Genomic DNA, 23,302 nt, shown 5'->3' on the forward strand with positions numbered 1-23,302 from the left:
TCAAGACTATGTATCGGAAGTTGGGGAAGGAAAGGACAGGTCAGCTGGCTACATGGTACATGCAAAGCAAACAAAAGAGTTTCTGAACCAAATGATTGACAGAATTAGAGTTTCTATTTACCCAGCCTGAGGATAAAAACTAGGAGCAGAAGTAGGCCATTCAGCCCCATAAACCCTGCCATCTAAAATGATTATGATTGACCTTCAACCTCAACTCCACTTTCCTGCCCTATCCCCATATTACCCAATCCGCTGAGTGGACAAGAACTGATTCTGTCCTCTCAGATGAAGTATAATGTGGGTAAATGTTAGCTTATCCTCTTTGGTAGCTAAAATGAGGTGGCAGATTATTGTCTGTTGATGGTCTGGGATGATCTGGATGTTCTCATATACCAGTTGCAGAAAGAAAGCATGCAGGTGCAGCAGGTGGTGACAAAGTCAAATAGAGTCATAGAGATGTACAGCACAGACAGAGAGACCCTTCGGTCCAACTTGTCCATGCTGACCAGATATCCGAACCTAATCTAATCCCATTTGCCAGCATTTGGCCCATATCCCTCTAAACCCTTCCTATTCATATACCCATCCAGATGCCTCTTAAATGTTGCAATTGTACCAGACTCCACCACTTCCTCTGGCAGCTCATTCTAAATGTGTAGTACCCTCTCTGTGAAAAGGTTGTCCCTTAGGTCTCTTTTATATCTTTCCCCTCTCACCCTAAACCTTTAGCTCTGGACTTCCATACCCCAGGGAAAAGACCTTGTCTATTTACCCTACCCATGCCCCTCATGATTTTATAAACCTCTAAAAGGTCACCCCTCAGCCTCCGATGCTCCAGGGAAAACACCCCCAGCCTATTCAGCCTCTCCCTATAGCTCAAATCCTCCAACCCTGGCAACATCCTTCAAAATCTTTTCTGAACCCTTTCAAGTTTCGTGACATTCTTCCGATTGGAGGGAGACCAGAAATGTATGCAATATTCCAAAAGTGGCCGAACCAGTGTCCTGTACAGATGCAACATGACCTCCCAACTCCTATACTCAATGCTCTAATAAAGGAAAGCATATCAAATGCTTTCTTCACTATCCTACATACCTGCAACTCTACTTTCAAGGAGCTATGAACCTGCATTCCAAGGTCTCTTTGTTCAGCAACATTCCCCAGGACCTTCCCATTAAGTGTACATGTCCTGCTCTGATTTGCCCTTCTAAAATGCAGCACCTTGCAATGTAAATTAAACTCCATCTGCTAATCCTCAGCCCATTGGCCCATCTTATCAAGATCCCGTTGTATTTTGAGGTAACCTTCTTCACTGTCCACTACACCACCAAATGTTATGTTGGTATTCATAGTGAGAGGTTTTGAGTACAGGAGTAGGGATGTCTTGCTGGAATTGTACAGGATCTTGGTGAGACAACACTTAGAGTACTGTGTGCATATTTGATCTCCTTTTCTGAAGAAGGAAGCCACTTACTGTGTAAATGTGTTTTCCCACAATGACACTGTTGCTTCTTTTGCCAATCACTTTAAATGTGTCCTGCTGGCTCTCAATCCTTCCATCAATGAGAACATTTTCTCTCTGTCCAGACCCCTCATGATTTTGAACACCTCGATCAAATCACCTGTCAGACTTTCTCTTCTTCAAGGTGAACAGTCTGAACTTCTCCAATCTATCCAAGTCACTGAAGTTCCTCACCCTGGGCACATTCTCTAATACTGCACCCTTTTCTAATACTTTCAAAAAGTATTAGAATGTGGGCACCACTGGCTGGACCAGCAGGAGTTACCCACATTGCTGTGGGTTTGGAGACCAGGTAATGATGGCAGCTTCCTTCCCTAAAGAGGCATTAAGTGAATTTTCACATCCTTCATACGGTGGGATGCCCTGAACGGGACACAATACTTCAATTGAGTCCAAATCAGTACTTCATGCAGGTTTAACACAATTTCCTTCCTGCAGATTAACTTTCGGTTTGGTTGCCTGGAGCAGTGCTGGTAATCTGGATTTTAACGCGTCACATCAGCCGAGATGTGAGAGTTGATGGCTTTCTGTGAGATCCGGGTGGGCTAGAAGGATTTTTTAAGAAGCTTCAGGTCACAGTCGTGACAGGGACGAGGTGGGGTCTTCCCTGGAGAAATTCCATCCGGTCGGCCGTACCAAAAAAAGGTGGATGTTGTGACGATAGTTGCACAACTAGGTCCAAGAGAACAAAAGGTTTCTGCCACTTTGATGGAGGAGCTCCTTGCGAGCAGCCCTCCGTGGGGGATCCAGCTGGTGTTTCATGTGGGAACGAAACTAAAGAAAGCAGCTGCATCTGCACGAGCTAAGCCCACGCGCTCCAGCTCAAACTAGTCCTTTCCACTGCCCGGGACCAATATGGCCAGCGGCATTGACAAGTGGTGCCCGATGCTGCCACATTTGTTACGGTGTTGCCGTGAAGACGATGGCAAACAGCAAAAGTAAGGAGCAAACACTGATGGTACAGTTTTAAGGAGCAGGCCATTCAGCCTGTCGAGCCTTTCCTGTCATTCAACCGTATCGCGGCTTTCTGTGGGACTACCGTATCTATAACGGACTCGGCTTTGGTTCACATCCTACTTTGCCAATATACTGCCAACCTTTTTGGTCTTGAGTGCTCCGGTTGATCCCCGGTGCCCTCAGCTTTTTGAGGGACAGACAATTCCAAATTGTCGCTTTGGGGGTGTGAAGAGTTGCCTCCTGGCATTAGCCCTGAACGGCCCGACCCGGTTCCTCAGTGTCAATCCCCCTTATTATTGTAAGTGAGATCAACCCTCACTCACTGAAATTCAAGGCAAGGTTATCTAAAACTGAAAATGTGTTGCTGGAAAAGCGCAGCAGGTCAGGCAGCATCCAGGGAACAGGAGAATCGACGTTTCGGGCATGGGCCCTTCCTGCTGCGCTTTTCCAGCAACGCATTTTCAGCTCTGATCTCCAGCATCTGCCGTCCCTACTTTCTCCTAGAAGGTTATCTAAAGCAAAAACCGAAATTCAGCAGGCCAAACAGCATCAAACCAGGTTATCTAACCTGTGCTAAATTCGCCCTCTGCAAGGTAAAAGCTGATTATCTCTCAACTATAAAGATTTGCTAGGCTGGGGCCATTACCGATAGATGTCTGGACGATACTCCTCCTGCAGAGTTTTTTTTCAAATTCATTCATGGAATGTGGGAGGCCAGCATTTATTGCCCATTCCTAATTGCCCAGAGGGCAGTTGAGAGTCAACCCCACATTGCTGTGGGTCTGGAGTCATGTGTTGTTGAGAGTGTGGAGCTGGAAAAGAACAGCAGGTCAGGCAGCATCCCAGGAGCAGGAAAATCGACGTTTCAGGCTGGAACCCTTCATCAGGAATTTGATTAGTAAAAATCTGGAATAAAAGTCTCGTGATGACTATAAAAACTATAAAAGGACTATGACCTGCTGTGCTTTTCCAGTCCCACACTCTCAACTCTGATCTCCAGCATCTGCAGACCTCACTGTCTTCTAGTTGAAGTCACATGTCGGTCAGACCAGGTAAGGATCCAGTTTCCTTCCTTCAAGGACATGAGTGACCCAGATGGGTTTTTCCAATAATCAACAATGCTTTTATAGTCATCACGAGACTTTTATTCCAGATTTTTATTGAATTCAAATTCCACCATCTGCTGTGGTAGGATTCAAGCCTGGATCTCCGAACATTACCCGGGTCTCTGGATTAACAGTACAGCGATAATACCGCCAGACCAAAACCTCCCCTGTGTCTGACACTAAGAGATATCAGGACATTCGCATACAGGAGCATAATCCTTTAAGAAAATTAATTTCTCCGGTTCTCTGTTATAAATCTGATACCCCTTCTCCTAAAGCTATGACCTCTTGTTCCCCACATGAGGAAACATCCTCTTTATGTCTAGTTTGTCAATCTCCTTTAGCATTTTATCTACCTCAGTTCAATCTCATTCTTCTAAACTCTCGTGAGTAGGGGTCTAAAATGCTCAGTCTCTGTCATGAGACAAGCCTTTCAACTCCAGAATTAGTCTAATGAACCTTGGCTGAACTGTCTCCAATACTAGGTAAAAACAATGACTGCAGATGCTGGAAACCAGATTCTGGATTAGTGGTGCTGGAAGAGCACAGCAGTTCAGGCAGCATCCAAGGAGCTTCCAATGAGCTGCCTCCAATACTAGTACATCCCCAAGTAAGGATTCCAAAACTGTATGCAGTACTCCAGATATGGTCTCACCAATAAGTTGCAGTTGCAACAACACTTCCTGACTTTTATACTCCATTCCTCTAGTAATCGATGTCCAAATTCCATTTTCCCTCCTTATTACCTGCTGTACCTGCATACTAGCTTTCTTTTACAGTTCATTTAATTTAATTAACTACAATTACTGTGAACAATCACCATCTGAGTTTTAAGAAGAAGCAAGGTGATGCACATAGAGAAACAAGGACTTAGCAGAATCAGGGAAGATGATAGTGTCATGGTCATGTCATTGGTCAAGGAAACCCTGAGGCTGGGGTGGGGACCTGGGTTCAAATCCCATCATGGCAAGTGGTGGAATTTAAATTCAATTCATAAATCTGGAATATAAAATGAACATGACCATGACAACTATTGTTGTAAAAACCCTTCTGGTTCACAAATTTCCTTTAAGGAAGGAAATCTGTCTTTACCTGGTCTGGCATACATGTGACTCCTGACCCAAGGCAATGTGGCTGACTCTCCACCGCGCTCTGAAATGGCTGAACAAGCATGGGCAGTGAATGCTGGCCCACATTACATGAAAAAAATAACAACAAGCTGCAGAGAGAATCGACAAAAGTAGCAAGGGGAAAATATAGCGAGAGAGACAGCATTCCGCAATGAGAAAAGTAGGGAGACAATTAGAAAATACCACCAAGAAGGTTAATTAAAACTGTGCTCCATGAACTATAATTGCATATTATATTGCATAAATGGCAGACAATGTACAAATCAGCCACTTCTATTAAAAACAGAAGATGTGTAAAATGCAGATAATACATTTATACATTTTGCCATTATATAATGTGCTTCATGGTATATTATTTCAGCTACATACAATATCTAATGACAGCTCTTTGCTGACACAGTCTGTATTTGTGTTTGAACATGTTTTCCTCAGTGATTTGTGCTATGATAAATGATGTTTCTCATTCAGGCAGCAGTCCCTGAATCAGCTGTTTATGGGATAGAAGCGATTCAGTTCAGTTTATGCAAATGCCGTGGTGAAAGGTGCACCTTTCAAAGTCACTTTGCCACAAAAGCAAAAGTGGGAATGAAAAGTGTCTTTGCTACATTTAATCTCCCGAAAGCACATCTGCAGGACAATGCTGAGCACTTGCAGAATTGCACACACCAACAATGGCGAGGGAGATGTTGCCAGGCCATTTGGGTGCCATCAGTGGCATCTGGGAAAGGTTTTCCTCTCGTTCATACCAGATTGTACACACGTTCTCTTCGAACAGTTTCCTGATCTTGGTAACAATATCCAGTGCAGGAAACCTCCCACCTATTGTTACGGTGTCACTAACAGGCAGAGTACAAAGAAAGAACTTGCATTTATGTAGCCCCTTACAGCAGCACAAAATACTTCACAGCCACTGAAGTACTTGTGAAGTGCAGCTACTGATGTAATGTAGGAATTGTGGCAGCCAATCTTTGCACAGCAAGCTCCTGCAAATTACGATGTGATAATGACCAGATTATCTGTTTTTTGCGATGTTGATTCAAAGACAAATATTGGCTGGAGCATACAAGAGAACTACACTGTACCTCTTCAGAATAGCGCGGTGAGATGTTTCACATCCACCCGAGAAGTAAGTGAGGTCGCCATTTAATGTCTTACCTGACAGAAGGTGCCTTTTGACAGTGCTCTGCTCCGTCAGTGCAGCATGGGGAGGTGGGATCCTGGGTTCTTGTGTTACAGTCTCAGAGTGGGACTTGAACCCATGATCACCTAACTCTGATGTTAGCTTTCGATCAAAGGAGCCAGAGTTTCCAGTGACTTAAAGTTGCCCTTTGTGGTGAGGGTTGCATAGTCCAGTGTTACTGTAGGTGTTGCTTGATATACTGTCACTGTCGTGAGAGTTCCTTTGTATAGGCTACTATAGGAGGACTGACATGGTGCAGTGTTTCTACAGTATAAGTTATGTGGTACCATTTCAGTACATTGGGATTTATGGTACAGTATCATCACAGCATGAGTGACATGGTATTCATCAGGAGTTGGATGGTGCACATTATCACTACAGTGTGAGTTAGATGGTATAGTCTCGGACTGTGGGAATTATGTCAGACAGTGTCAGTACAGTGGCCATTATGTGGTACTGTGTTAGTACTATGAAGGTTATGTGGTGCTGTGTCAGTACAGGGGAAATTATGTGGTAGTGTTGCTACAGTGGGAATTAGGTGCGACAGCATCACTACAGTGGGGTTACATGGTACAGTATCAGAACATCAGAAGTTACATGGTACTGTGTTAGTACCACCGGGTTTATGTGGAGCAATGTCAATACAGGGATAGTTATGTGGTCCAGGATCTGAACAGTGGGAGTTATGTGGTATAGTATGGTATACTGCTTCCCAAAACCCCTTGGATGTATTGATCTTATCTGCTTCACTAACTGCTGCACTTAGCCTAGCTACATACTCATTGTTTACACACCTAACGCACCTAAATATTTAGTTACTGCACCCTCAGTGATGCCTTACCCTCTGCTTCATTGTGATTGCTATTTTTAGCCTTCACTGTGCAGTGCAGAAATTGCTTGTTCTCTGACACTTTCTACCTGTGGAGCCAGGATGGTAGCTTCACTCCCTTTCAGCGCACTGCATTCCAGTGTGTCTGTACATCAGCAGGAAGCAACTTAGTCCAGCTGCATTCTGAAGCTCACAGCTAACACATGGGAGGGAGCCAGAGGCCCCCAAGGTTCACTCCTTGGGTGAGCGCAATTCTGCTGAAACCTTCACCAGGGAATTTGAAACAAAGAATTACAAATCCACTCCGTGGCTGTCTCAGGGTACAGCGTCACTTTGATGCCTGTCTCAGGGCATTGTGGTGACTCCCCCAGCTACTTGGACTGTACATCCTCGCACCCTGTTTCCTGTAAAGAATCCATTCCATCCTCCCAATTCCTTATCTCCATCGCATCTGTTCTGATGACGCCAACTTCGACAAGGGAGCTCTGAAATGTCCACCTTATTCCTCAACCGAGGATTCTCCAGCACCATTGTCGACAAAGCCCTCAACCGGGTCCGATCCATGTCTGTACTTCGGCTCTCACTCCCCCTCTTCCTTCCTCCTTGTCCTTACTTACCATCCCACCAGCATCTGTATCCAGAGGATCATGAGCAGCCATTTCTGCCAGATGCCAGCAAGATGCTACCACCAGACACATAGTCCCCTCCCTCCCATGTCCACCTTTCACAGGGACCGTTCACTCTGGGGCATCCTGGTCTACTCTTTCTTCACTCCCAACATCCCTCCACAATCCCACGGCACCTTCCCCTGCAATCGCTCAAGGTGCAACACTTGCCCATTTACCTCCTCCCTCCTCCGTATCCAAGGGCCCAAACACACGTTTCAGGTGAAGCAGCACTTTATCTGCATTTTCCACAATCTGGTCTATTGCATTCGCTGATCACAATGTGGTCTTCTCTGCGTTGGGGAATGAAACGTCGACTGTGTGACCATTTCGCAGAACATCTACGTTCTGCCTGCAAAAAGACCCTGAGCCTCCAGTTGCCTGTTACTTTAACATACCACCCTATTCCCTGGTCAACATCTCCTGTCCCAGGTTTGCAGCAGTATTCCAGCGAATCTCAGTGCAAGCTGGGAAACCAACACCTCATTGTCTGCTTGGGGACCCTGCAAACCTCCGGATTCAATACTGTGTTCAACAACTTTAGGGCCTGAACTCCCCCCATGACCAAGTCCTCATACCACACACACCAGGCCTCGCTATCACACAGTCTGCTATTACATACAATCCATTGTTAGCCACTAACAGTTTCCATTAACAACTATTCACCCTCTCAGCCAGATCGTTATCCACTCCTTTGTCTGTCCAGCTGTTCTCTCTCTTTGGGCTCTTTCCCTATCTATCATTTACTCCTTGCCCCTCCTCCACCATATCTTCTGCATATAAACCAACGTTTTCTGAGCTACCATCAGTTCAGATGAAGGGTCACTGCACCCGAAACATTAACTTTGATTTCTTTTCACAGGTGCTGCCCAACTTGTAGAGCTTTTCCGGCAACTTCTGTTTTTGTACAGTGTCATTGTGATGGTTGCCTCAGGGTACACTGTCACTGTAGTGACTGTCTCAGATTACAGTGTCATTCCGCCTGTCTCACAGTACTGCATCACTCTGATGCCTGTCTCAGGGTATAGTGTTACTGTGGTGACTGCCTCATGGTCCAGTGTCACTGTGACCATGTTGTTTGATGAGTATGTATTATCCATTTCAGGTGTTTTTGCAATCTGTGTGTTCTGGTCTAATTGTTGCTCATCTTCAAGGATATATGAAATAGATCAACATGTTTTTGTGCTCGAATCACTTTGCTTGGTCTGTGCTGGAACATAAACACACCTTGAAGCTTTAGGTGACTTTGAGAGGCCAATCAACTATCACTTCCTTTGCTGATTCTTGCCATTCAGTTTCCTCAATTGCAAAGATATTCCTGTACGTTTCTTGCTGTGTAGCTCAAGTGTCCTCGTACTTGACAGCTGTGCAGGTCCAGTGCAGGTATGCCCAGGCTATTTGACTGTGGGGTGAACCTGTTCAGATGCTCATTTGCCACTTGCACTGCCTAGTGGCAATAGGGGAGGGCTGTTGAGGACAGGGGCTTCTCTGGACAATGATCAACTGCAGCAACCCCAGGTGTGGAGTTTCCTCACCTTCGTCTTAATGACAGACAGAGACCGGTTTCAGTTCTGAAGCTACCACAGAAAGATGCAGGTGAGATTAAATTCATGAGATTACGTCTTTTTACTTTTGTCATGTTTTCTTCTTGTTCAATGAGACGGAATATTGGGGTCCTCAAAATGTCTTTTGGCCATTCTATCTGGCATGCAACTCTTAATCACTTCTGATGTGCCTTTGTGTCCAAGTCCTTTCATCACTTCTGCAGGGATTCCATCCAATCCTAGCAGTTCTTGAAGAAATAGATTCTGCTGAAGTTTACCATTTAAGATAATTGCGTGAGGCATTCTTGTGATGTTCCTCTGTTCATTATCTTGGCGAAGGTGTTATCGGCTCTATTCAAGTCACACGCTTGGTTAGAGACAAAAAAACTGCAGATGCTGGAACCAAAGTAGACAGGCAGGAGGGTGGAAGAACACAGCAAGCCAGGCAACATCAGGAGGTAGGCGAAAGTGAGGACCGCAAATGCTGGAATTAGAGGCGAGAGTGTGGTACTGGAAAAGCGCAGTAGGTCAGGCAGCATCCGAGGAGCAGGAGAGTCGATGTTTCAGGCAAAAGCCCCTCATCAGCAGGTAGAGAAGTTGACGTTTCAGGTGTAACCCTTTTTCAGGACTCAGGGTGGGTGTAGGGGCAGCTGCAGATAAAGGGGGTGGCGGGGGCAGGGTGGTGAAGTGGGGATAGGTGAAGACAGTTAGAGGGTACGACCTGGTTGATCAATGGGAGGAATGAGTCTGGTTTGTGGCAGGGAGGAGTAGAACGGAGGGGGAGGAGCTGGGAACGGAGTCGGGGGATGGGGAGGGAGGTTATTTGAAATTGAGGAACTCAATGTTGAGTCCTCCAGGCTGTAGGCTGCCCAGGCGGAAGATGAGGTGTTGTTCCTCCAATTTGTGGTTTGGTTTGTTGTGGCAATGGAGGAGGCCAAGGATGGTCATGTCCGAAAGGGAGTGGGGAGGAGAATTAAAATGGGTGGTGACTGGAAGGTCCGGTCGGCCCCTGTGGGCCTGGTTTAGATGCTCAGTGAACCGTTCCCTAAGTTTACGTTTGGTCTCCCCGATGTGGTCTTCTCTACATTGGGGAGCACCTGATGCAGTAAACTAGGTTGGAAGAGAGGCAGGTGAACCTCTGTGTCACCTGCAAGGACTGTTTGGGGCCCGTATGGAGTTGAGGGGGGTGGTGTACCAGCAGGTTTTGCATTGTTTCCGGTTGAGGGGAAGGTACCTGGAGGTTTGGTGGTGTAAACCAAGGACTGTCGGAGGGAACAGTCCTTGTGGAAAGCAGAGAGGGATGGGGAGGGGAAGATGTTCTTGGTGGGGTAAGGATGGCAGTTTCCTTCCCTGAAGGGCATTAGTGACCCAGATGGGTTTTTCCACCAATGATACCCTCCTCAGCCTTGCCGAACTGGTTCTCACCCTGAACGGCATTTCCTTCAACTCCTCCCATTTCGTTCAAATCCAGATGGGCCCCAGCTATGCCTGCCTCTTTGTCAGATATGTCAAACAGTCCCTCTTCAGTACCTATACAGGCACTGTGCCCCAACTGTTCCGTCATTACATCAATGACTGCATCGGTGCAGCGACTTGCACCCCGGCTGAACTAGAGCAGTTCATCGACTTCACCCACAACATCCACCACGCCCTCAAATTCACTTGGTCCATCTCAGACACCCTCCTCTCCTTTCTTGACCTCTCCATTTCCATCTCCGGTGACAGTCTCCAGACAGACGTTTACTACAAACTCATAGACTCCCATAACTATCTGGACTGCACATCCTCCCACCCCGTATCCTGCAAGAACTCTATCCCATTCTCCCAATTACTCCGCCTCCTCCTCATCTGCTCGGACGAGGAGACATTCCACTCCCAAGCATCACAGATGTCCACCTATTTTGAACAACATGCTTTTCCTCTCTCTGTCATCCAGACAGCCCATCACTGCACCACCTCCATTCCCCGTTCCACTGCTCTGAACTTCCCACCTCCCAAACGCAATAAAAGCAGTCTCCCCTTGTCCTCACCTACCACCCCACCATTCTCTGCATTCAACGCATCATCCTTAAACACTGCTACCAACTCCAACTAGACCCCACCGCCAAGAACATCTTCCCTTCCCCACCCCACCGCCAAGAACATCTTCCCTTCCCCACCCCACTCTGCCTTCCGCAAGGACCATTCCCTTCCACAATCCTTGGTTTGCGCCACTCTCCCCACCAACATCTCCCGAACCCCCAGGTACACCATCCCCCTCACCTCCATCCAGGGCTCCAAACAGTCCTTGCAGGTGAGACAGAGGTTCACCTGCCTCTCTTCCAACCTAGTTTACTGCAACAGGTGTTCCCGATGTGGTCTTCTCTGCATCAGGGAGACCAAACGTAAACTTAGGGAACGGTTCACTGAGCATCTAAACCAGGCCCACAGGGGCCGACCGGACTTCCCAGTCACCGCCCATTTTAATTCCCCTTTCCACTCCCTTTCCGACAAGACCATCCTTGGCCTCCTCCATTGCCAAAATGAACCAAACTGCAAGTTGGAGGAACAGCACCTCACCTTCCACCTGGACAGCCTACAGCCTGGAGGACTCAACATTGAGTTCCCCAATTTTAAATAACCTCCCTTTCCAACCCCCTCCCCCTCCATTCCACTCTTCCCTGCCACAAACCAGATTCATTCCTCCCATTGACCAACCAGGTCGTACCCTCTACCTGTCTTCACCTATCCCCACTTCACCACCCTGCCCCCCACACCCCCTTTATCTGCAGCTCCCCCCACACCCACGCCCAGTCCTGAAGAAGGGTTACACCCAAAACGTCGACTTCCCTACCTCCTAATGCTGCCTGGCTTGCTGGGTTCTTCCAGCCTCCTGCCTGTCTATTCAAGTCACAGTCGGAATTGGCATATGCACCCATTGTTAATTTATGCCTGTGCCTTCAGCTGTCTCAACCCTCACTCTCTGGAATTCCTTCTCTGCCTCTCTCGTTTGCACAGTATTTATTCCTCAATCACTGTAAAAAAAGATTGTCTGGCCGCTATTATTTTCCCGTTTGTGGAAGTTTGCCATGCACAAGTTGGCTGCCGTGCTTCCTAATTAACTAACACATCAGTCACAACACATCAAAAAGTACTAAATTGTCTATAAAATGTTTTGGGGCCATCCTGATATTGTGAAAGGCACTATATAAACACAAGTCTTGCATTCCTTAAGATGTTTGTTAAAACGGAACATCTCTGACCAAGCTTTTTGTTACCTGTCTTAATGTCTCCTTACATGATTCTAATATTGTCCAGCAGCAGTCCCTGAGAAATGATAATGGTGCTTTTAAACTGCACATTGTTTGCCAATATTACAAATTGCCAGGAAAGCACAGATGAGGAGAAGGGGGTCATTGAATACTGCACTGGGGTTTAATACTCTTGCCTTTGCACTTTTGCGAGGTTTAATCCAGCCAAGATCCATCGTGAGAGCGTTTCCTGTTTGAGTGGGTCTATTTTTAAAAGGGATTTGACTGTCTCAACCAACTTCCTGCTGAGATTGGCTTCATTTTTCAGGCTGAGGCTTTAGCTCCTACTCCTGTGGTCCAGGAGATGTTGGGAAACGCCCATTAGCAGTGTTGAAAGAAGAGCAGGTAGCCATTTTGTGCAGAGCAAGATCCCACAGCATTCTGGTCAACATGTCTCCCTCAAGCCTACACCCACCGAAAGGCAGTCTTTCCACATCTTCAGTACTGTTTGGGGAGGGGGAGTGCATTTTGAGTTAGGATAAGTGTTTGCCCACACAACAACAGTCACTTTACCTAAATAGAAGTCGTAGTTCAATATGCCTTAAGCCACTTTGACATGTTATATCACTGGCACTGTTAGAAATTTGGTTGTCACAATTTGGCAACTGATTTTGAGATATCGCCCCATTCTGGAAGTTTACATCCCCCGCTGTTTGCATAAAGCCTGAGGGCCTGACTAGCCTCAAATCAGGCAACAGTTGCCACTATTTCTCCATTGTTGGGAAACCAGAGTTGTACACCCAGTTTTTCTGATGTACCTGGTGGGCCACTGTCTTTGTACTGACACTCTCAAAGTCCAGTTTCTGCAGCTGATCTTCCGAGGCCCCAGAAGCAACATGCTCACCATTCTGTTGTTGGGCCTATCCAGACTAAATTGGTCATGGCATTTTTGTATTGCTGATTTTGGGCTGTAGTTTCATAAGCACAAGGAAAACCCTCTGATTTTGGCTTTGTCTCTTGTTGAGACGCAGCATCAACCTTTGACTGATAATGCTCTTGGGACCTTTGGTGAAGCTAAGAGTGCTGCTTAAATGCAAACAATTTCTTCCATCTCAGCAAGGCCATCTCATTGGTCACAAGTATGATCAGACCATTTGACCATGACAGAAGAAAATAGTGTCTTCACTAGATGAAACCACCAGCACTATGTTTGTGTAATCAAAACTCAAAGCCAGCTGATTTTCTTCAACTTATCCTGTCATCATCACTGATTAAATGCAAAGCCTCTTGAACTGCATGGCTTAATTTTACATTGGGTGTCCTTTCACCTATTGAGCCATTATTGGAGCTCATGGTGGATGTAAAACATTGGTTTACAAACAAAAACAAAACACAGGAATGTTCCTAAGGATGAGAGACCAGTTACAAGGAAAGATTGACAGAATTGAGACTGATTGTAGAAACTGATTGTAAGGATGGCTTGAGAGGGAGAGTTGATCCGTATCCTGAAGGATCAGACAAAATGCATCAGGAGAAACTGTCTTCGTTAGTGGAAGGATTGAGAATGAGGGGACACAGATTTAAGTTGATAGGCAAAATAAACAGAAATGATGACATGAGGAACAACTTATTTAGACAGCAAGTGGAGAAAGTGAGGACTGCAGATGCTGGAGATCAGAACTGAAAATGTGTTGCTGGAAAAGCGCAGCAGGTCAGGCAGCATCCAAGGAGCAGGAGAATTGACGTTTCGGGCATGAGCCCTTCTTCAGGAATGGCTCATTCCTGAAGAAGGGCTCATGCCCGAAACGTCGATTCTCCTAGACAGCAAGTGATCAGGATCTGGAATGCACTGCTTGAAAATGTGGGGGAGCGAGATTCAATTGAGGCTTTCAAAAGGGATTCAGTTTACGATCTGAAAAGAACACCGTTTGCAGGGCTGAGGGGAATGGTGGGGAGTAGATCTGAGTTGCTTTTGCAATGAGCTGACATGGACACGACGAATCAAAGGCTTTCTCCTGTGTTGTAAGTTTATCTTATGATTCCATGCATGTATTACTTCATATTCAAAAATTTGTAGCTCTATTACTAGGGGCAACCTCATGTCATCAACTCTCCAGGATTGCCCTGATGTTTCCTGGTATTGAAAATTATTGTCCTGGAAATTGCTGCGAGCAAATCCTGGGATGGAAAGACAGAACAATTTGGTCTCTCTGGTGTAACCATGTCTTTGATGCTGGGGGCATGGGTATGAAACGAAAGGCTTTTTGAGTGGGTGGGGTAGTTGGGAGGTGGGAGAGCATGTATTGAGACTTGCAGGAATGCGTCCATTGGTGACCCTGTGGGAAATGCCAAGCAAAGGTACAGCTTGAAAGGTTAAGGATACTTAGTAACTAGTAGCTTAATGTGATCCTTACTTCCACCCATGAAAAGAAAGAACAGAATAGATGAGCATAGAGTCATAGAGATGTACAGCACGGAAACAGATCCTTTGGTCCAACCCGTCCATGCCGACCAGATATCCCAAACCCATTCTAGTCTCACCTGCCAGCACCCGGCCCATATCCCTCCAAACCCTTCCTATTCATATACCCATCCAAATGTCTTTTAAATGTTGCAATTGTACCAGCCTCCACACTTCCTCTGGCAGCTCATTCCATACACATACTACCCTCTGTGTGAAAATAGTTGCCCCTTAGGTCCCTTTTATATCTTTTGCCTCTCACCCTAAACCTATGCCCTCTAGTTCTGGACTCACCCACCCCAGGGAAAATACTTTGTCTATTTATCCTATCTATGCCCCTTATAATTTTGTAAACCTCTATAAGGTCACCTCTCAGCCTCCGACGCTCCAGGGAAAACAGCCCCAGCCTGTTCAGCCTCTCCCTATAGCTCAAATCCTCCAACCCTGGCAACATGATAAGAGGAGCATGACATTAGGAACTCGCGTTGAGAGGATTATCAAAGTCTTGAAATCCTGACTTTGTTTCAGTGCATGGTGTTATAATCCAGAAAGCTAGGTGGTGAAGGATCCAACTGGACCAATCCTTACACACTTTTTTATTAGCATTTATTTACAGAGATGCACATTACAGACATATGCTTCCTAATCTAACAAAATCTCTGAGATTTGACAGCCATGTCAAGACCTGTGGCTGTTTCTCTCCTGGAGATTCTCTCTGACTTGGTTGCGTATTGCTCATTTTTATTTCAAGTTTTCTGCATTTGTAGAATTTTGCCTTTGCAACTGGTGTTTGTTGAGGAATCTGCATTGATTAGGAGAACTCCTTGATTCTGAATAGTGCCATATTCTTGAAACAATAAGATCCTGAGGGGACTTGACAGGGCAAATGCTGAGAGGACTTTTCTCCTTGTGAGAGAGACCAGAATGAGGTTGCACAGTTTGAAAATAAGGGGCCTTCCATTTAAAATGGAGAGGAGTATGATCAATAGTCAAAAAATGTGGTGCTGGAAAAGCTCAGCCAGTCAGGCAGCATCTGAGGAGCCGGTTGAATCGACGTTTCGGCCATAAGCTCTTTATCAGAAATGTGGAGGGGGCAGGTGACTAAGAGATAAGTAGAGGGGTGGGGAGCTGGGATCATCATACAGCACGGAAACAGACCCTTCGGTCCAATTTGTCCATGCTGACCAGGCATCCCAACTTGACCTTGTCCCATTTGCCAGCATTTGGCCCATATCCCTCTAAACCCTTCCTATTCATGCTTTTTAAATATTGAAATTGTGCTCTGTTGAATTCTTGTTCCGAAAGACCAGTGGAGGCTGAGTTAGAAAAATTTTTATTTAGTGAAACTATTGAGGGTTATGGGGCAGAGAGGATGTGAAAATGAGACCTTGATCTTATTGAATGGTGGAGCAGGTTTGAGGGGCCTCCTCCTATTTCCTGACAGTTAGACAGAGCCTTGGTTTTAATGTTTCAAATCAGGAAATAAACAGTATCTCTGGAAGTGCAGCATTCCCTCAGGATTGCACTGGGAGTGATAGCCTAAATGTTTATCCTAAAGTGGGGCTTGAACCCACAGCCTTTTTAATTCCAATGTAAGCACACTTACCCACTGAGCCACAGCTAACACAATGGGAGTAGAGGAAAGAGTGATTTGAAGAGGGATGGAGACATTAATGTGAACTCTATCCCAGGAACATATTTGAGCAAGGTGGTGATGTTGAACCTGTACAAGATCCTTGTTAGACCTCAGCTGGAGTATTATGAACAGTAGTCAGTGCCACATTATAGGAAAGATGTGAACGTTCATTGGAGAGAGTGCAGAAGCAATTTACACAAATGGTTCCAGGGATGAGAAACTTCAGTTATGAGGATTGATTGAAGAAATTGGGACTGTTCTGCTTGGAGAGAAGATGGCCGAGAGGGAGATCTGATGGAGGGTTTCAACATCATGAGGGGACACTGGACAGAGTAGATCGGGGGAAGCTGTTCCCACATGTAAATTGAACAAGAATGAAAGGGGCATGGATTTAAAGTGATGAAGCAAGGGTGATGTGAGGAAAAACATTTTCACCCAGCGAGTAGTTAGGGTCTGGAATGCACTGCCTGGGAATGTGGGGGAGGCAGGTTCAGTTGAGATATTCAAGGGCAGCATTGGATGGTTATTTGGATAGAATGGTGTGCAGGGTAAAGGCACGAGATTGGCAGTGGGGATAGAACCAGTGCAGACATGATGGGCTGAATGACTTCCTTATGCATTTTAACAGTTCTGTGATTCTGATCATTTGATTTGAAGATATTACCATTTACAGTTGTTAATCAGCAGTGGGGAGATGTCAGCAGGCAGATTTGTGGTAAAATAGCTCTTCCTCAGGGATGCCCCAATGCTGAGCCTCAGACCTGTCAACAGTATTGCGTGAGGCAGATCAATTGCTGTGCTTCAAAACTGATCAGTTGAGACAGCCAGTGGAGAGGTAACCTCGTAATTGAGTTTCATTAATGAAAGTTCAATGGACCTCATGGAGGCCTTTACGGTTATGAAGGAGTTTAGTCAGTTGGGTGTAGAGTCCAAAACTTGAGGCTAGAAATGTAAGATAATCACTCCTAAATTCAGTAGTGTGTTCAGCAGATACGTTTTCACTCAGCTGGGAGTGGTGAGAATATGGGAGGCAAACAGAGATCCTTTTCAGGGGAAGTTGGATAACTGCATGAAGAGCTGGGAACAGAGAGGGAATTTTGGGGGGGAAAGGCTTGAGTGAAGCATAAGCACTGGTATGGGGCAGGTAGGCTGAATGGTCTGTCTCTGTGCTGTATGTTTGATGCAAGCCAGCGAAATATGTAATCAATGATAAATGTTGGAAGGATCAAACTGGACTGGAAATCCTTTTCTTGAGAGCTGGCTTTTTCATAGAATTCAGTATTTCATATGTCTACCTCTGACCTGCAACTTCAGTATCCCAGAAGTCACTTTTAAAAATAAAATGTAACCTATTTTTCTAAATAACCTGTACAGAGATGTTATTACACACTTCTAAAACAGGTCAGATTTGAATCTGGGCCTCCAAGCCCAGGGGTAGGGACGCTGCCACTGTGTCCTAAGAGGATCCCCAGTGCCTTTTTTTTTAAATTCCCCCACACTGCCACTGCACCCAGTCTATCTCTTTATAAGTGCTCTGGGTGCTTAATTAACAATGACCTTAACAATATAATTGGCAGACCATTAATGATTGTCAATCATTAATCCTAGGTGTAATGTTCCAAATCCTAGGTATAATGTTAGCTGGCATCTCCAATCTCAGTGTCCAACTTTATCTCACCGAGATTGCTATCTCTGCCTGTGTTATCTGCCCCTACTCCTGGCTGGGAGCTTGCCACCTGAACTCGAAAGTAGGCAGGATTTTCTCTCACTTTGACTTCCAGCCGTTAATGGAATTGGATTTTGTTTTTTTCCCAGCAGCCCTATGCCCCACCCGCCCAGCAGATGGCACCGCCCAGTCCCAGCACCAACAGCAGCAGTAACAGCAGTAGCGTTGGAGGAGAGCAACTGAGTAAAACCAACCTTTACATCCGTGGGCTTCACCCTGGTACGACTGACCAGGACCTTGTCATGCTCTGCCAACCGTAAGTACTTTGTGTGCTTTAAATGATCCTATGGGACTGGAGGAGAGGGGAACAACATCTTTGAGACATTTTTGTGATGGCTGTGCACTGCTGAGGTATGCTGTTTGCTAACAACAATGATCACGAATTGAATAAATCTCTTGAAATGTTGCAACTTTCAAATCTTTGACCATCCTTAAAGTTCCAGTCTTCCTTTGGTTATCCACTTGCCTCTGTCACAAAGCAAGGTGTCAGCGAGAGCTCAGAAAATGAGGTGTGGATATCATGTTGAGGGTGTGACAGATAGTATGTGATTTGGGCGGGGGGCTTTCGAGGAGATGGCCACTCTGGTACCTTGTCCTCAGAATGGCACACGTCGAGATCTGCAGCCTATGCCACTTGTCTTTGTTTACCCCTGTGCCTGTCTGTGCAGCAGTACAGAAATGTGACAGTGTTAGCTTTGATCGTAGTGTTAGCATTGCATGATGCACAAAGGCAACTCGCAATCAAATAAAGGACCAATGGTGGGGCCTCCTATGCATGTGCTAAGGTTGCTACCTCTGCCATTGTCACAGAGCGATCAACTGACTGTGTCCTTTGAGGTTCACACTGGAAGATCTGAGGATTGCCCAGGTTTCCTTAAATCCAAAAAGGCTGATGGTGATTTTAGCATTTCTCACTGACTAACCCAATGCAGTAGAAAGGGTTTGTGTTCCTTCGAGTTGATGAGAGGTGACCTTGAAAGTCAAATGTTGCAACTCACCAAATTCTGGGCATGAAACAAATTGAAAGACCTTTCATGAATATTTAGCTGAGGTTGAAAAGTGGCCATGATCGCATTGAATGGCAGAGATATCTGGAAGGGCCCAATGACCTACTCTTTCTCCTCTGTTTGTCAAATAGAATGATCTTGGGATTGATGTAATTATTTTTACCTGCTTCTCCAATTTACCATCAGTGTTTTTCAGGAGGCATCTTTTGTGCTCATTAAAGTGAGCATTGCCAGTGATGAGAAATGGCATCCCATGGCACTGTCACTGCCTTTCAGGCACCCCAGTGGTGACAGCAATCACTTCCAGTCTGGTAAAGCCCAGACTGTTTCTGAGGGCACTCTCTATTTCTCTCTCTCTTTGCTGCTGTGACAACTGAAGAGACTTGGGGGCACATGCCCACTGAACGGTATGGTTGGTAAGAGCATGGCAATCCAGCCTAAACTCAGAGTAAAAATTTAAATGAAAGGGTAAAGTATTCTGAGTGCAAATTCTTCCCAACTTGTAGAGTTTTGTGTTGAACTCCACAGGGTGGGGCAAAATCTCCAGTGGAGATGAGGGAGAGTCCTGCTGGGTCCTTCCACCACTGCCAACAAAAAGACAGTTTTAGTTGGGAGTGAGCCTTGATTCTTTTTTAACCTGCAAATTATGACTAAATGAAGTGTGTGTGGACTCAATGCAATGAAAACTGTATGCAGTTGTTCAGTGGCTCTTGTAATATTCATTAAAAAGGTGGCAGACGAAGGTGTTTCTTTGGAAAAACAGCTGCTGAAAATTATAGAATCCCCATAGTGTGGAAACAGGCCATTTGGCCCAACAAGTCCCCACAAGTGGTCTCCATTTTAGAAGGAATACTTCAGGAGCAGAAACATAGAAAGCAGCAGCAGGAATAGGTCATTTGTCCCTTCGAGCCTGCTCTGCCATTCAATATGACCATGATGATCATTCAACTCACTCTCCTGTTTCTACTTTCTCCCCATACCCTTTGATGTCTTCAGCACTAAGAACTATATCTAACTCCTCCTTGAAAGCATTCAGTGCTTTGGCCTCAACTACTTCCAGTGGCAGAGACTTCCACAGGCTCCCCACTCTCTGGGTGAAGACATTTCTCCTCGTCTCAGTCCTAAATGGCCTACCTCATATCCTTAGACTATGATCCATAGTTTTGGACTCCCCAGTCATTGGGAACATCTTTCCTGCACTTACCCTGTCTAGTCCTGTTTTATAAATGTTATTTATAAATTTTATAATTTTATAAATTTCTATGCGATCCCCCTCATTCTAAATTCCAGTGAATATAGTGCTAACTGATCTAGTCTCTCCTCATGTGTCAGTCCTGCTATCCCAAAAATCAGTCTGGTAAACCTTTCTTGCACTCCCTCCATCACCAGGATGTCCATCCTCAGATAGTGAGACCAAAACTGCACATAATATTTCTGGTATGGTCTCACCAAGGCCCTGTACAATTGCAGCAAGTCATTCCTGTACCTGTACTCAAATCCTCTTTGAAGGCCAACATGCTGTTTGCCTTCTTCACCGCCTGCTGCACCCGCAGTGTTTATTTTCAGAAACTTGTGTACAAGGACATCTATGTTTCATTGAATCTTCCCCTCTCCCAATCTGTTCCCATTCAGGTAATAATCTGTCTTCCTGTTTTTGCTTCTAAAGTGGATAACCACACATTTATCCACATTATACTTCAACTGTCCACTTACTCAACTTGTCCAAATCACTCTGCAGCATTCCTGACTCATCCTCACAGTTTGCCCTCTCACCCAACTTTTCCAAGAAGTTGAAAGTTGATGGCTTGATGTGCCCTTCCAAAGTTGAACAAGGAGGACTTCATACTTGGTGAGAATGAGCTGCCTGCACACACCATGCTCTGTTGTGGAACTGGGAGCACATTACACAGAGAAGTGTGCCTTTTGTCACTGATTAACTGACTCCAGTTTCTGGGGTAAGTTAGTGAGGACAGTGGAATGGCAAAGGCCCTGATTCTGGTCAGAGAGTTGAAGTCGACTTTCCAGGCTGGCTGCAAGGTAGATCATTTTGCAGTTTGTCGATTTGATGTCAGTTTGAAAGTCTGTGCCAAAGTTGGATTTTTGCAAATGATTGCCCAGTCTGCAGCAGTGCCTCGTGGCCTGCTCCTCACCCACAGGATGGTGCTTCCTGATTGTTCTTTTCTCCAAGCTCATTTTTATGCCCAGCAAACTGTAGGGACAGCCAGGGCACAGGAGGGAGTGTAAAAACCAGGAGACACAATCTCAGAAGAAGGGGTAAGCCATTTCAGACTGAGATACTGAGATCAGGACCAGAGGTTGTGGAGGGTCAGTCATTGAGTCCATGATCGTGACTGAGATTGATAGATTTCTACATATGAAAAACATTAAGGGATTTAGGGAGAGCGTAGGAAAATGCCACTGAAGTATAAAATCAGTCACGATCTCGTTCATTGGTAGAGCAGGCAATATGTATCTCTATAAATCAATAGTTATTAAAGTGCTTAAAGATTGGCTCCAGTTCTACCCATTACCAACTGGCTTTCTGATGTATATGACTGCACATTGTACAACTGTCAATGAGGGGTGAGATGGGCAGAGCCAAACAAGCTTTCCTTTGCTCCACATTATACAGCAATGGTTCTGAAAGGGCTAATGCTGAAGGCTGCATTAAATTACACCCAATCTGATGAAGTCATAAGGATCATTGGGCATGTGAACCCTCAAATGTAGAAGCCCAATCATTAAGAATAAATGTAAATGGGTTGCTCTGTACCACGAGGTGGCAAATACCTGGAAGAAAGATTGACAGCTCACCTAAAGATGGCAGGTAGCAACAGACAAGTTGTCAGCCTGTGATTAGTGCAAATGTGTTTTCTTTGTGTTAACAACTGTATTAAAAAGTAATTACAGGCCCCTTCTGATGATATGTTGGGAATAGCATGGCCTCACTTGACACTGAGATACATCGACCAGAAAAAGGTAGCCTGACAAAGATCATTGTGGTTTAGGCTGGCATTGGTAGGTTGCCTGGCGACAGGACCAGGCTGGGAAATGAAGCCTGCCATAGTTGAGCAGTTGGACACCGTGTGGGATAACAGGTGAAGAATGGTCATTGAAGTGGGCTATTAGAGGGCTGCTGCCATCCATACAATCCCACAACAGTCAGTACTTTAAACGCAACCGCTCCAGGACTGAATGTTCCAAACCTAGTAGGCTGCTTAAGTGGGCAACATAAAGTTTTAGGTGGCACATCTTGCAAGACCTCCTATTGGCTAGCCAAAAATTCTTCCTGGGCAATATAAGCCTAAGACATGCTATCCAGTCACTGGTACTTGTTTCTGCTATTAGCTAATAAAGAGTACAAGCAGGAGGCTGAAAGAACATAGCAAGCCAGGCAGCATCAGGAGGTGGAGAAGTTGACGTTTCGGGTGTAACCCTTCTTCAGGGCTAATGCAGGGCAGTTAACCACAACCTAAACACAGAAATCTAAACAGGAGAAGACCATTTGGTCCATCGAGCCTGTTCCAGAATTCAAATTAGATTGTGGCAAATCTGTACTGAACTCCATCTACTTGCTGTGCTTCTCTAACCCTTAGTAACCCTGCCCAACAAACATTTGTCCTATTCAGTTTTGAAGCTTTCAATCAAACCTCAGGCTCCATAGTCATTAATACTCAAGAGAAGACAAGCCAAGACTATGCAATTTGTAGGGCTGTTGTGGCACAGAGCTAGAATCCCTACCTCTGGGTAAGGTGACCTCAGTTCGGGTCCCACATATTTCCAGAGGTGTGGCTGTAGAGGTTGGTCACTATAATTATATTTTAAATTTTGAATAAAAGCAAAATCTGCTGGAAATCTGGAACAAAGACAATGCTGGAGAAACTCAGCAGATCTGGCAGCATCTGTGGGGAGAGAAACAGTTATGTTTCAAGTGCAGCATGAGTCCTGAAGAAGAGTTGCATCAGACGTGCAATGTTAGTTGTTTCTCTTTCGATAGATGCTGTCAGAGCTAGTGAGTTTCTCCAGCACTTTCTTTGTGTTAAATTTGCTGATGACCCACTGCTACCAAAAAACATGCAACCTGGCCTCGTACTTTAGTCCTAGTTGAAGGCATTTGAACAAATCTGTCAACTTGTTTGAATTTGACTTTAAATTCCTCGGCTGAGTTGAAACATGTAGTGCTGGAAAAGCTCAGCAGGCCAGGCAGCATCCGAGGAGCAGGAGAATCGACGTTTCGGGCATAAGCCCTTCTTCAGGAATGAGGCTGGTGTGCCAAGCGGGCTGAGATAAAAGGTAGGGGTTGGGGGGG

General features: G+C 45.4%; 1 protein-coding gene across 5 annotated transcripts in view; it reads left to right on the top strand.

The window, feature by feature from the left end:
- The window catches only part of LOC122543290 (RNA-binding motif, single-stranded-interacting protein 2-like), a 241,062-nt gene that overhangs the window by 95,815 nt on the left and 121,945 nt on the right, over nt 1-23,302 (top strand). For 4 of the 5 annotated variants that reach the window (XM_043681796.1, XM_043681792.1, XM_043681795.1 and 1 more), the window contains exon 2: nt 18,076-18,242. In XM_043681796.1, coding sequence (XP_043537731.1) covers nt 18,076-18,242 — 167 coding nt within the window. The remainder of the gene's footprint in view (nt 1-18,075; nt 18,243-23,302) is intronic. The other variant, XM_043681793.1, reaches the window with a different exon arrangement.

The sequence above is a fragment of the Chiloscyllium plagiosum genome, chromosome 43, assembly GCF_004010195.1.
Source record: "Chiloscyllium plagiosum isolate BGI_BamShark_2017 chromosome 43, ASM401019v2, whole genome shotgun sequence".
Lineage (NCBI taxonomy): Eukaryota > Metazoa > Chordata > Chondrichthyes > Orectolobiformes > Hemiscylliidae > Chiloscyllium > Chiloscyllium plagiosum.